This window comes from Ovis canadensis, chromosome 10, assembly GCF_042477335.2.
Source record: "Ovis canadensis isolate MfBH-ARS-UI-01 breed Bighorn chromosome 10, ARS-UI_OviCan_v2, whole genome shotgun sequence".
In the NCBI taxonomy this organism is placed as follows: Eukaryota; Metazoa; Chordata; class Mammalia; order Artiodactyla; family Bovidae; genus Ovis; species Ovis canadensis.
This window is the reverse complement of record NC_091254.1, coordinates 33477653-33492093: the sequence shown is the minus strand read 5'-3', so window position 1 is coordinate 33492093 and position 14441 is coordinate 33477653. Positions and strand designations below refer to the sequence as shown.

The window sequence follows — 14441 nt, the reverse complement described above, 5'->3', positions numbered from 1 at the left end:
AACCACCAGTCTTAGTGTTGAGGTTTTTAGTTGCCTTTGACTCCCATTGGAATCCAGTTGGGTTCTCGGCATCTTCCTCAGGCTGTGAGGTCCAGATGTGAGCGTGAGTATCTAGTAAGAGTGTAACTGGCGTGGAGCATAATGAGGTGATTATTCCGTCTCTGAGTTGTGTGATCCGGCCTTCTGGCATCACATGGGCCCTTTCAAGCAGCTGCTTCTTTGCTGGCTGGCTCAGCTTGTCATCCATTGTGACCTAATGGTTTAATGTTTTCCTAACGCATTAATTTTTTAATGCGGCAGTTGACTTCCTACCATAAAGTACTGAAGCGGTTTTGTTTTTTTTTTTTTTCCCCCAAGAGCAAACTATTAAACCATATGCATGACCTTGGGGGGGTTAACTTTTGGAATTATTTTTGGAGTTCAGATCCTGCAGTTTTAAATATCTTGAATGTTATAATTAAGATATAAATAAGCAGAAAGCACAAATATAAGTAACTGATTTTCTTGTGGGAATAGTCTTTTTGTTTTTAATTCATTTTTGATTGTTGTAATACATTGTACATAACATATATGAGATATGTGATATATAGCATGTTTAATGTATGTATAATATATACATTTGTGTGTATTTTGTATCTGTTTCAAGTAGTCATATAGTTCAAACACAATTTAACACTTTAAACCATCAAATGTTGTATGACTTTTAGTAAAAACCAGCACGCAGTTTCATCCATCCTTACTCTTAAAAACCACTCCTTTTTAACTCCTTCAGGTGTGTTTTTCTGACTTAATCTCGTGTTTTTAAATTAATATGCTTATGCTGTTGGTTTTGAATTTTCATTTTAGACCTTCTCCTTGGACTTTCTGTATCAGCAGATAGGATTAGCGCTCTCTCTGATTAGCCTGATTAGCCTTCCCTCTGCTTATCCTGTCAGTATAGTGATGTCACCACGTCTCCATGTTCAGTTTCCACATTCCCAGGGCTCGAAAAGTGTTATTCTCAGCTGAGCCATTCTCCTTTCTTCCACGGCTACCTGCTTTCCTGGGCTTGCTTTTCTCTCCATCTGTCATTAGCACGAGCTGGAACTCCGCTGTATCGCAGCGTTGCTTCTGGGCACCTCTGAGCCCGTCGGGCCGCTCCAGGTCATCCTGTGCCCCGGCTCCAGCTGGGACTGGTCACGCCAGGCTGCCGCACACCTGTCGTCCTAGATCCTCATGTCACCATCATCCTCGGAAGTCCCTTCACCTTTGTCCTTCTGAGTCACCTACATTTTGTGTCCCATGTCTTCCTCCTTGGATTATACCCTCATGTGGGTGAGACACATTTTCTAGCAGCTTCCCAAGAAAGGGATATGAGAGAAGTCTTTGAGACACCGTCTTAAAACGCCTTTTATCTTCCCCAGGCAATTGGTCCGTGACTTGTCTGCACAAAAAAGACAAAACAACAACAAAACAGCCTTTTCCATTCCAGTCCTTTAATCGTGTTTTGAGCATTTGCCTCTACTGCCTGGTAGGCAGAGCTCAGTCCAGAATAAAGGGTCTCTTCCTGGTAGGACCCATTTATAGCCACTGGGGCTGCTGGCATTGTTCCAGTGTAATCCCCTTGCCAGCTCTGTTCGGGGGCATTTTCCCCATAGCCCTGTAGTCTCTCTTGTTGACAGAATGGTTCTTGTGCCTGCATTTTGTGCCTCTCAGGTGCAAGAGGAAGATGTCTAGATGCAACCTGTCTCTGCATCTCTGCAGCCCCTGACACCCACTCATTGCATGGCCCCAGGAGGCCACCCCAAGAGAGTGCACCAGACGGTCACTTGGTGGTTCCCGTCACCCTCTTGTGATGGGCGTTGACACGTCCTACTTTAATGAGCCTCTTTAATTCCCAGAGTGATCGCATAGGGCCATGCCCCATGTGGGCATCCCTTTTCCAGTCCAGTTTCCATTGCCCATCCACCTGACCACACAGCCAGGCCATTGGCTGTAGCCGGTGAGTTGGTAAAGACCCAAACATGGGGGGCTTTTCCGATTGCTCAGTTCTTGCATCACTGCTCGGAAAACAGCCTGCAGTTCAGCCACTGAGCTGATTGTTCTTGCCTCCTTCAGTCAGTCTTGCCATCCACTGGTTTTAATGTGGCCACTTTCCAAATGGGAGAGTGTCCATTTGCCTTGGAACTGCGTCTGTAAGGCCAGCAGCTCTTGGTCGCTTGGTTAGAGCTTCATAGGGCACATCTGTAAGGCAGAGGGTTCTAGCAGCTTCTCAGCTGGCTCCAGAGTTGGTCCTCAATGAACAGAGGCTGCCTGGTTCATGATATGGCAGGCACCTCCCCAGCAGCACGCCCCCTGGGTAAAACATTTCTGTTTTATTATGAAACCCTCTGGGTACTGCCTTCCTTATTAGAGTGCTTCTCCAACACCACCCAAGAAGTTGTGGATATCTCAAGTTTCATGATTATTTTATGTCCTTCAGTCACTGAGGGAATCTCAGTTACCACTCAGGCTACTGATTTCCTCTCAAACGGTGAGCAGCATCTGGGAAATTTCTGGTTTGAAATCCCAGTGGTCACTGCTGGGAGGTGCTCCAGGTTGGCTGTAAGCTCCTGGTGCAGAGTGCGGGTGGCGGATACTCTCAAGGTCATGTCTGAGTCAGTGCCTTCCCACCTTTCAGCAGTGGGAGAGCTGCCGCCCTCTGCTAACTCAGATATACCTGCTCTCATGCAGGACCCCACTCAGATCCAGCTGTCTTTTGTAATCTTGCAGATGGGGCTTCCCTGGTGGTTTAGTGGTGAAGAATCCGCCTGCCAGGCAGGAGATGCAGGTTCAGTCCCTGGATTGGGAAGATCCCGTGGAGAAGGGAACGGCAACCCACTCCAATATTCTTGCCTTGGAGATCCCATGGACAGAGGAGCCTGGTGGTCTACAGTCCATGGTGTTGCAAAGCGTCATACACAACCAAAGTGATTTAAAAAAGCCTGCTGTTAGTCCCCAGAAACCATCTGCCTTTCCCCCAGTGGCAAGCTTCAATCGTTCAGCGAGTATATTGGTCCCAGCGCCCCAGCTTGAATTACAGTGGTGAGCTCTTCTTGTCCACAGGGTGTTCTCTCTTTAAACACCTGTTTGGGCTCGGGCAGTTTTATGGGTTCCCAGCCAGCGCCCAGTTAAAACTGGCCTGAGGGTAGATTTCCATGCCTCATGTTTTAGGTAGGGGAAGCAGTCCCCAGTCAGAACTAATATCTACCCAATAATACCTTCAGGTAAGAGAGACGGGACCACCTCACACAGAGTCTGTTCCAAAACCCCAGTTTCCATCCAGACTGTCACTTGACTCCTGTCCACTGTGGCCTGTCCGCATCCTCCCGTTCTAAGCTTGGCTGTTAAGACTTTACCCGCAGGCTGTGGAAGCACGGTGCGCTGGTCCTCTCCCCCTGGCTGTTTCACCCACACAGGTGCTTGTGCCTTTGGGTGCCTGGCCAGCGGTGGGGCCAGAAGATCCTGGCCTTTAGGTCAGTGTTCATCTTGATCGTCTTCCTTATCCTCGCCCCAGGGCATTCTGGATCAATTTTCTTATCTTAATCATTACCTTCTAGCTTTTTGAAAAGTGAAAGGTTGCTCAGTCGTGTCTGACTCTTTGCGACTCCTTGGACTGTAGCCCACCAGGCTCCTTTGTCCATGGGATTCTCCAGTCAAGAATACTGGAGTGGGTTGCCATTTCCTTCTCCAGGGGATCTTTCCGACCCAGGCGTTGAACCCATTGGGATTGAATACAGGTGTCTCCTGTATCATAGACATTCTTTACCATCTGAGCCACCAGGGACGCCCTTCTAGCTTTTTAAATGCCTGTAAAACTGGGATAAGTAGAGTCGACTTGTTTGGGGCCCTTCGGTGTTGGAGACCAACATGGGGTCCCTTCGGTCCACCAGACTGGGACAGTGCCATGGGCATCCCTCGGCTGCAGTTCCATCAGCATCCCTCTTATTGACCCCGCTCGGTACTTGAAGACTTATTCTGCCGGGTTGGGTCCCTTGATGCTCTCGCTTTTGTCTTTCTCCATTTTCATAATTCCTTTCATGTTTTCTGTAAGATCCATATGAGGAAGTTGAGATAGCATATTGGATAAGGCATCTCAAGCTATTTGATTTTGTATTCAGGTGAATACCCCAGGTATCCTCAAGCCACAGTCCCACACGGCTTGCATCTCAGCTGCTTCATCTGGGATGTTCCATTTGCCATTAATAGGGGGAGCTGGGAAATCCGTCTTCTCAGGATAAACACACTACCGTGGCTTTTATCCAGTTCACCACCCTGGCAGTTTCCTTGGGAATAACCTCCTGGGTCACGCACAGCCTTGTGTGATGGTTCAGTAGAGAGCAGCGGGTCCTGCCTCAACCCACACATGCTCTTCTAGCCTGCAGCCTTGAAAACCACACACACAGCCCTTACATCAGCTGCACGCACAGCCTGTGTCAGTAAAGGCTCCTCAGGAAGCCGGTGACATCAGCCCTCAGAATGAGCCAGTTCCTGCTCACTGTACCCCCTGCCTCCTGTTGTTTCTTGGTTTCCCCTTCCCCTACGTTAACTGTTTTCTCAGTTGACCCAGAGGTATTAGAGGTACTTTCCTTTGCTCCTGCATAATTTTCTTGGCAGCTTTGAGGAAAATGGCTGAAGCTCAGATTGACCCAAATCTGAGCTTGAATCAACGTCAAGGGCTCCACCCAGCACTTAATTTTCATTTTGGCTGTTATATATGAAATAAGCAGGAAATTGTTCATTTAGTATGCTTCTTACTTTGCATTTCCTTATGTATCTGTTGAGCCAGTTCCTTAGGAGTTGGCTCTACTCCCATTTCTAAATTGCATTGATAACTTTGACCTTTAGTAACTGATCACTAAAGATTTTTGACTGTGTGGATCATAATAAACTGTGGAAAATTCTGAAAGAGTTGGGAATACCAGGCCACCTGACTTGCCTCTTGAGAAACTTATATGCAGGTCAGGAAGCAACAGTTAGAACTGGACATGGAACAACAGACTGGTTCTAAATAGGAAAAAGGAGTACGACAAGGCTGTATGTTGTCACCCTGCTTATTTAACTTCTATGCAGAGTACATCATGAGAAACACGGCTGGACGATGCACAAGCTGGAATCAAGATTGCCAGGAGAAATATCAATAACCTCAGATAGGCAGATGACACCACCCTTATGGCAGAAAGTGAAGAGAAACTAAAAAGCCTCTTGGTGAAAGTGGAGAGTGAAAAAGTTGGCTTAAAGCTCAGCATTCAGAAAACGAAGATCGTGGCATCTGGTCCCGTCACTTCATGGGAAATAGATGGGGAAACAGTGGAAACAGTGTCAGACTTTGTTTTGGGGGGTTCTAAAATCACTGCAGATGGTGATTGCAGCCATGAAATTAAAAGACGCTTACTTCCTGGAAGAAATGTTATGACCAACCTAGACAGCATATTGAAAAGCAGAGACATTACTTTGCCAACAAAGGTCCATCTAGTCAAGGCTATGGTTTTTCCAGCGGTCATGTATGGATGCGAGAGTTGGACTGTGAAGAAAGCTGAGCACCGAAGAGTTGATGCTTTTGAACTGTGGTGTTGGGGAAGACTCTTGAGAGTCCCTTGGACTGCAAGGAGATCAGCCCTGGGTGTTCTTTGGAAGGAATGATGCTAAAGCTGAAACTCCAGTACTTTGGCCACCTCCTGCGAAGAGTTGACTTGACTCATTGGAAAAGACTCTGATGCTGGGAGGGATTGGGGGCAGGAGGAGAAGGGGATGACAGAGGATGAGATGGCTGGATGGCATCACCGACTTCATGGACTTGAGTCTGAGTGAACTCTGGGAGTTGGTGATGGACAGGGAGGCCTGGCGTGCTGCAGTTCATGGGGTCGCAAAGAGTCGGACACAACTGAGCGACTGAACTGAACTGATCACAGCACGGCTGCAGTTTCATACCACGGTGACTAGGTAGCCATCCGGGAGTCAAAGTTTCCTCATTCTTTGCTCTTTAATCTCTTTGTCTTCAAAAAGCAAATGTCTGTGAGCCATTCGTGACATCAGCTAAATAGAGAGTTCTTGGTTGCAGTGTGTTTGTGAGTGAGAGACAGAGAGAGAGAAAGACAGGGAGAAAGTGTTAGTTAATTCCTAGACCCAATCTCTGTGTGCGTGTGTGTATATAGGCATTCCCACACCAAGAAGTAGTGCTTAGATATTATCAGGGTGTCCAGGAATTGCACACAGTTCTGATGCTGTCTACTCAGAGATAGAATCAGATTGCACAGGCGAGAGGCTCAGTCCTACGACACCGCCCTCCACTTGAGAGGCTGGTCTCGAGCCCAGGTTGTTCCCTGTGCTTCTGATTAACCTGCTGCAAATCCCAGGTTCCCTCTATCTCTCCTTGGGCTTTGTGGGTTTTTTTGTTTGTTTTCCACCATGCCATGTGGCATGTGGGATCTTAGTCCCTGACCCAGGGATCAAACTCAGGCCCCCTGCAGTGGAATCACAGATTCCTAACCACTGGACCACCAGGGAATTCGTGCTTTGGATTGGATTAATTTGCTGGAGTGACTCAAGGAACTCCAGAAAATCGATTTACTCACTAGATGACGGATTATTATAAAAGGATATGAATCAACAGCCTGAATAAAGGAGCCTCCGTCCTTGTAAGGCTTGGTGCCTAACACAGTGGCATGTCTAAGTGTTCTGGTTCTCCAACACGGAAACGGGGCCAGAAAACTGTCCCCTGAGGTTCTTACGGAGGCTTCCTTACATAGTCATGACGGCTAAGCCATCGGCATTGGCAGTTGGTTCAGCCTCCAGCCCTCTCCCCTCCAACCCACTTACCTTATGGTTGGTTCTCCTGGCAGCAGAGATGCCAGGAGATGATGTTCTCATTATCAAAAGACGCCCTCATCATTGTCAACTCTAAGGAGATTCCTCCGGTTTTGGGAGCTGTGAGCCAGGGACTCTGGATGATGACCAAATATACAAGAGCAATGTATTTTTGTAATATGGATGCCCAAATACACACTTCTTACAAATCACAGTGTCACTAAAAGAAGTAAAGGTTGGAACACGAGTTGTACAGAGTCTGGGAGGAAAGTTGCGGGTCGGCGGCCTCTTCTCTGAGCTGATTGTGTGTGTGTGGCCCCCCTTGTGTAGATGGAGTCGTGTATGCCTGGGGCCACAATGGCTACAGCCAGCTTGGGAACGGGACAGCCAACCAGGGCCTGGCACCCATCCAGGTCTGCACCAACCTCTTGATCAAGCAAGTGGTTGAAGTAGCGTGTGGCTCGCATCATTCCATGGCCCTGGCAGCTGATGGAGAGGTACGTGCCCTGCTCTTATGCTTTGTTTTTACTTTTTCTTATTTTTAATTTTTGGGGGGCCCATTCATCAAGGTATGGGAGATCTTAGTTCCCTGACTAGGGATTATGCTCCCTGTAATGGAGGTGCGAAGTCTCAACCACTGGACTGCCAGGGAAGCCTCTCATTTACTTCCCTGTAGCTCGAACAGTAAAGAATCTGCCTGCAATGCAGGAGACCTGGGTTTGATTCCTGGATTGGGAAGATTCTCTGGAGAAGGAAATGGCAACCCGTTCTAGTATCCTTGCCTGGAGAATCCATAGACAGAGGAGCTTGGTGAGCTACAGTCCACGGGGTTGCAGAAAGTTGGACATGACTGAGCAACTAACACACACAAAAGACATATAAAAGTTACCATCTTAACCATTTTTAAGTGTTTGGTTCAGTGACATTAAGTACATTCACGTTTTGCAACCATCACCACCATCCATCCACAGCACTCTTTTCATCTTGCAGAACTGACCTCTGTGCCCATTAAACACGAACCCTCTCCTTTCTTTCAGTTCCACCCCTGGCAACCCCCATTCTGTTTTCTAAGAATTTGACCCCTCTAGGTACCTCATATGAGTGGAATCACACAGTACTTGTCCACTGTGACCACCTTATTTCACTTAATGTCCTCAAGGTTCATCCACGTGGCAGCGTGTGGTGGATTTTCATCCTTTTTTCAGGCTGACAGTGTTTCATTGTTTATCTGTTTTGTTTATCCATTTGTCTGTTGATGAACATTTGGATCATTTCTACCTTTGGCCATGTGAAAGTGCCTTGCCTTTTTTTTTTTTTTTTCTTTAAGACCATATTTGTACTTGAACTGAATAGCATGTGAACGTAGCTGCCCTGGGTACATAGCTAAAACCACCGTGAGAACAAGCTCCTTCTCTAACACAGCCTACAGTGTGTAATCTGGAGCACTGTTTTGAAGACAGTAGACTGAACTCAAGGCAGTTGAGTCTCGGTTTTTGCTCAGATTACAAATCAGATGTGTATGACAGTGTCCTGTACTGTTGTTTTTTTAATGACCTCTACCCGCCCCCCGCCCTCCCCAGGTCTATTTTGTTTTTCAGTAAATGTAGTGATGTTATAGCATCACTACCAGCATTCCAGTAGGTTCTGTACAGCTAGATTTCCTGCCCCACCCCACCCCCAACCAAGTTCCATGCATATCTTAACTGTTACTCATCCCGAGGGTTCTGTCGCCTGGTGCTTTGTGTCATTTCATCCGTCTCCATCTCTATCACCTTAGGTCGGGCTTTGCCATCTCCTGGACTGTTGCCATGGTCTCTTCTGTTTCATAGCTTTTTTTTCTTTTTTTAAATATTTATTTATTTATTTGGCTGTGCCGGATCTTAGTTGCAGCGTGCAAGAACTTTAGCTGTGGGATGTGGGATCTAGTTCCCTGACCAGGGGTCAAAGTCAGGCCCCCTGCACTGGGAGTACAGAGTCTTAGCCACTGGCCCACCAGCGCAGTCCTCATCCCATAGCTTTTATGTTGGTCTAAATTGTGCAGTATAACTTCTCTGTCCACTGTGTCTTCTGAAATAAAATTCAGATTATGTTGTTCCCTGTTTAGACCTTCAGAGATGTTAGAGTGATTCCACTAAGTGGGGCAGGTTACAGCTGAGGAAACCAGAGCAGCTCGGTGAGATAAAGGTTTCGTGGCTGGAATGTGCTGGAGCCGGGCCTTGCGCACAGCCCTGGTGCATGGAATCTACCGTTCCCAATCTGTTTCTTGGTCAGTGGAACCCCAGTCCCCATTTTTTTAAAAAAAAAACAAAAGGCAGCTGGGTCGGCGTAGCCATGGCAGCTCGTGTCCTTTGCGCCTGTGTCCGCCGACTTCCCACGGCCTTCGCGCCGCTGCCCAGGCTCCCCACGCTAGCTGCGGCCCGGCCGCTCAGCACTACCCTTTTCGCCGCGGAGACCCGGACGAGGCCTGGGGCTCCGCTGCCGGCCTTGGTGCTCGCGCAGGTTCCAGGCAGAGTTACACCGCTGTGCCGCCAGTATAGCGACGCACCGCCTTTGACATTGGAGGGAATCAAGGACCGTGTTCTTTACGTCTTGAAACTCTATGACAAGATTGACCCAGAAAAGCTTTCAGTAAATTCCCATTTTATGAAAGACCTGGGCTTAGACAGATTGGACCAAGTGGAGATTATCATGGCCATGGAGGACGAATTTGGGTTTGAGATTCCTGATATAGATGCGGAGAAGTTAATGTGCCCACAAGAAATTGTAGATTACATTGCAGATAAGAAGGATGTATATGAATAAGATATCAGACCCTTTTTCCTCACTGAGAGAAGGCTCAGAAGATGCTGGCGAGTGTCTGGGAGTGAGAACATATTTCTGCATCACTGCTGACTTGGAGAGTAATTCTGTCTAGACTTGTATTTAAATTGTCTTAAGTGTTTTTGCCCTTTGAAAATAAATCTGTAAAACCAAAAAAAAAAAAAACCCAAAAGGCAGCTGCATTGGAAGAGAACTTGGGCTATTTGAAAAGAAGTGCAAAAGAACGACGGTTGAAGTTAGAACTTGCTAATTGCGCAGCCTCCATTCCTGGTTTATTGCAACCTTAAGCATATGCTACTCTGGGAAACTGGTAAAGATAAATATTTACACTAGCTGGTCCTGTGAATCCACTTAACAGGAAGTAATCACTTTCAGGGTTCTTTCTTTCTTTGCCTGTGAAATGAACCTGTGCCACACGTACTTTTTAAGACATCAGTGTGAGTTTCAAGACGGTCCGTGGGCAGCCTCAGACATGTGATCTTAGGTAGAGAATGCTGACAGAGGAGAGAGAATAGAGACTCATGGAAGCCAGAACTAAGGCTGTGTGAGGACCGCTTGCCACAGGCAAGTGAGGGGGCTGAGAGGGGTCCTCACAGATCTTCCTAGTGATGGAGGAAGTTATCTCCTCTGCAGCCAGCGTCTGCCCTTGGCTGATTCTTTTCTCTGGCCACACTCTGTTTGACAGGCTCAGTTAATAATTCACTTGAAGGGATTTTTCATTTTGTTTTTCATCTTTAGCTTAGAGATCCATCTGTGTCTCTCTCCATTAGGAATATGGTTTTCAGACTGTGGCTGATCACAGGCCAAAAGTAAACAGGATGCATTTGAGGGGAGCTGCTTGGAGATGACAGCCATGAGGACTCAGAAAACATTATCCAGAGCAACTCAACCTTCTAAAGCAGCAGTGCTACAGTTAGAAATAATTAAGAAAAAGAGCTTCTTAGCAACCCCATGTCATTCCTGTAGGGACAGACATCTCCTTAATACTTGTGAGTGTGACTGTGTTAGGAAGTGGAACTGTGATTAATAATTTTAGTGATGGTGGGCTTGTGTCATCAGGGAGGGTATATAGTATCGCGCACTGATGATTAATGAGATAGAGGAAAGTAAGTATTGTTTTGAAGGATTTCCATGGGGGAAAAAAAAAGACTACACCCAAAGAGTTAGGCTGATTTTTTTTCACATCACTGATACTTACGTGGCACATAACCTCGTTTCCTTTAGATGCCAGATTTAAAAACCATAAAGAGCTACTGAAATCACAGTGGCGGTGTAACAGTGTGGAGAGCACTGCTAGACTGCTTGGGTTCGTATTAGTAATAAATCGTATTTACTAGCTGTGGCATCTCACGCAAGTCACTTAGCCTCTCTGTGTTCCCATCTACACGTATCCAGTGGGGATGATACTAGTATTAATACCGACCCCAGGGTCATCTTTCATCTTTTACTGTGAGGGTTAGATGGGTTCCTGTGTGTGAAGCACTTAGGACCATTAGCACACTGTAAGGACTCATTCAGTGCGTTTATTTTTGTTTTATGATGATTATTATGTAATATGATTATTGTGTGTTAGAATTTTCACCCTTACTCTTCTTTCTTTCTCTTTTCTCCTTCTGTTGCGTAGGTATTTGCTTGGGGCTATAACAACTGTGGCCAGGTGGGGTCAGGGTCCACCGCAAATCAACCAACTCCTCGGAAAGTGACAAACTGTTTACATATTAAGAGGGTGGTCGGCATCGCCTGTGGTCAGACCTCGTCCATGGCTGTTCTGGACAATGGTGAGGTGAGCGGTCTTCACAGCCCCCTTTCTCCTGTCCGTTTCTCTGTGAGGTACGGGCTTAAATCATGGAAGGAAGAGTGCTCTGATTTGATAGCTCCATAGATAGTTAGCTGATAGAGGTGTAACCACAGGCTGTTCGCTCCTCATTATGAATTTTTAAGTTCCAAGGTTATCTGCAAGTTGAAGTTTGAATGTGTTTTTGCCAGATTCACATAGCCTGATGCTTTCAGGCATTTGTTTGTGATTTAATGTAGTAGGTGAAAGAATTTGATGTTGCCTCTTTCTTCTAATGAAAGAGGACTCTTTTTTTTTTTTTTTTTAAGTGAAAGCTGGTTTATTTAGAGAGATACACATTCCGTAGACAGAATACAGCTTGTCTCAGAAGATGAGACCAAGAGTGCGGCCACCTCAGAAGGTGAGAGGCGCTGTGTGCTCTTTAAAGTTAGCTGACGGTGTTTATAAGCACTGATGCTAATGGGCATGAAGGTTCTGTGCCTGCCTTTGTCTGCAATGCTTGCCCCCAGGAAGAAGCAACTTGCAAATGGAGAATTTTTCATCCTGATGGTTATTAGCTACTCTTAAAAAACCCACCTTTCCTCGACCACGGTCACCTTTGAGCTGATGGTGGTTTCTATAAAATTGTTCTGGTTGCAGCTTCTGCTTAAATGGACCTGTTACCACTAGTATGTGCCCCAGTGCACAAACTTTACTCCAGGACACTTCTCTGAACACGAATGTACAGCATCCTGCATCGGGATGTGAGGGTGCTGTAGAGTTTACTGAGTACTCAGCTCTGTTAGCTGACTCTCTGAATCAAGCCTGATACTATGCTGGATGACTTCTGAATTCCTTGGGATAGTCATCCAACATCCTCCATCCCAGTATTTTCCACTTCTTTATTTATTTCTCTTTTTAAACGCTTTTTATTTTTAAAAGTAAATTTAATTTAAAAATTATTATGTGATTACTTCAACAAAGGAAAACAAATAAGACACGTGAAATAAAAAGTGAATACCTTTCCCTCAGTTTTTTAATGGTTTGATTTATGTCCTTTTGGACCTTTCTCTATAAATAGTTACATACAGGTGAGTATAATTACCTACCGCTTTTCTCTGCCAGTTTGCACCTTTTTTTGCTTAACAGCATAGATATTTACCAGAATCCATTGGCAGACCATTTCTAGTTGCTCCCATTATAACAGTTGCTTAATTTTCTTGGTATGGATGTTCGTTTTCCATGACCCATATCCAGAACTCTTCTGATGGGCATTTCAGCTTTTTTTTTTTTCCATATTTGGTTATTAAAAACACTGTTGTGCTGATTTTCTGTTAGTTTGTGTATATATCTTTGTACACACATACAAGTATTTCTATAGAATAATTTTCCAGAAATAGGGTTTCTGGGTCAGGGAATATACCGTTACATTTTTGGATAGCTCTTGCCAAATTTCTCCCCAGAAGGTTCAAACCTGTTAGACTTCCGACACTGAATGTGTGCTTCTGGCCATCCCTTGCTAGCACCCTGAGGCCTTGTCCCCTTTCCCCCTTTCACCCGGACGTGGAAGGCCCTCACCCGCGCCCGCTTGCCCTGCTTTGCCCTGGGGTGTGTTGCCACCACACCGCGTGTTTCTGATCTGAGCCAGGCCTTCAGTCTGTTCCTGGCCAGGACTTCACCCTGTCCCACGCTGGCTGTTCTCAGCCTTCAACACTCGCTGTCAGACCTGTGCCCAGCTCTGCTGCTTTGAGTGGTGACCCCTCTTGCTGCAGGTGTCTGAGGGGTCCCCACATTCTCCTGTGTCTCCTCCTTACACCTCTTTCCTCTGTCCCCTCTCCCGTGGTCCTGCCGTCACTGCCTTCGCTGGACCCCCATCAGAGCTCACCTATCTGCCAATGGGAGATGAGTTTATGTATTTGAGGTCTTCCTGCCTCTGGTCTTGCTCACCGCAGTCAACCCTTCATGTTGCTGCCTGCAAGATTGCTCCAGAATACAACTTTAATTATGTTAAACTCTGCTTTGGAGTATTTCAGTGGCAGATCCATGGATGCATTTCACGTTCCTTGATCTATGTTTGGGCACTTCATCCCTTGGCCCATACTTTTCCTTCTGGTCTTTTCCCTACCGCCACCCAAGGTGGGTCCAGCCAGCCCACCTGCTTGTCTCCTGAACCTGCCTCTCCCTGGGATACCTTCATCCCCATCTACCCTTCAGCCAGATCTGAGCATCTACCTTGCTCAGATTTCTGCTATCTGAAAAAAATCTTAACTTTCTTCCTATGGCTAAGTCCTTTCTCCTCTCTGTCTGCAATGCCTTGACTATATCTGTACCCCAGCACTTGCTGTCTGGCTGCAGAAAAATTGCGTATGTCCATCCCCCTGTTCAACTGTGTCCAAAGATTTAATTCCTACTACTTTTCAAAAAATCCTGAAATACAGTAGGTGATTAGTAGTTGTTAGTGAGCCTCAGGTTCCTCTTGTAGCAAGCAAGAATTACTGACTCGCCCAAGCCTATCCAGCTAGTAAGATCTGGAGCTGTCATCCCCACACCTGAAACATCTTCTGTTTGGAGATCAGTTGTAGGACCTCATTCAGTAGAATATGAGTGTTGGAAGTGAAAGAAATCTCTCATTTGTTTAGATGGGTTTCATTTTTATCTCTTTCCTCGCACCAGCAGTTTTAAAACCCTCTTCTCCCCCTTCCTCTAAGGTGTATGGCTGGGGCTACAATGGCAATGGTCAGCTCGGCTTGGGAAACAATGGCAATCAGCTGACCCCCGTGAGAGTGGCAGCTTTGCACAGTGTGTGTGTCAACCAGGTACGTGTGGTGGGCTCCCAGCTGCTGCTCCCTGTCTGTCTTCCCTGCTCCGACTTGGACTATCTGTGAGAATTTAGATCCTGGACCAGGGATTGACCTTGTTCCTCCTGCAGTAGAAGCACGGAGTCCTAATCATTGGACCGATAGGGAGGTCCCAGAAATTCACTCTTTTAATCAGACTTTTTGAACAGTGCCCTGTGGCTTCA

The 14441-nt window shown here is 46.4% G+C and overlaps 1 protein-coding gene and 1 pseudogene across 24 annotated transcripts in view; both read left to right on the top strand.

The window, feature by feature from the left end:
- The window catches only part of RCBTB1 (RCC1 and BTB domain containing protein 1), a 53116-nt gene that overhangs the window by 18472 nt on the left and 20203 nt on the right, over positions 1-14441 (top strand). For 15 of the 24 annotated variants that reach the window (XR_011259363.1, XR_011259362.1, XM_069601382.1 and 12 more), the window contains 3 exons: positions 7156-7322; positions 11270-11428; positions 14128-14235. Coding sequence is in view for 22 of the 24 variants with exons in the window: in XM_069601382.1 (XP_069457483.1) it covers positions 7156-7322; positions 11270-11428; positions 14128-14235 (434 nt within the window). In the remaining 2 variants the exon portion in view is untranslated. The remainder of the gene's footprint in view (positions 1-7155; positions 7323-11269; positions 11429-14127; positions 14236-14441) is intronic. The other 9 variants (XM_069601393.1, XM_069601394.1, XM_069601395.1 and 6 more) reach the window with 1 other exon arrangement.
- Positions 9126-9810, top strand: LOC138446511 (acyl carrier protein, mitochondrial pseudogene; annotated as a pseudogene).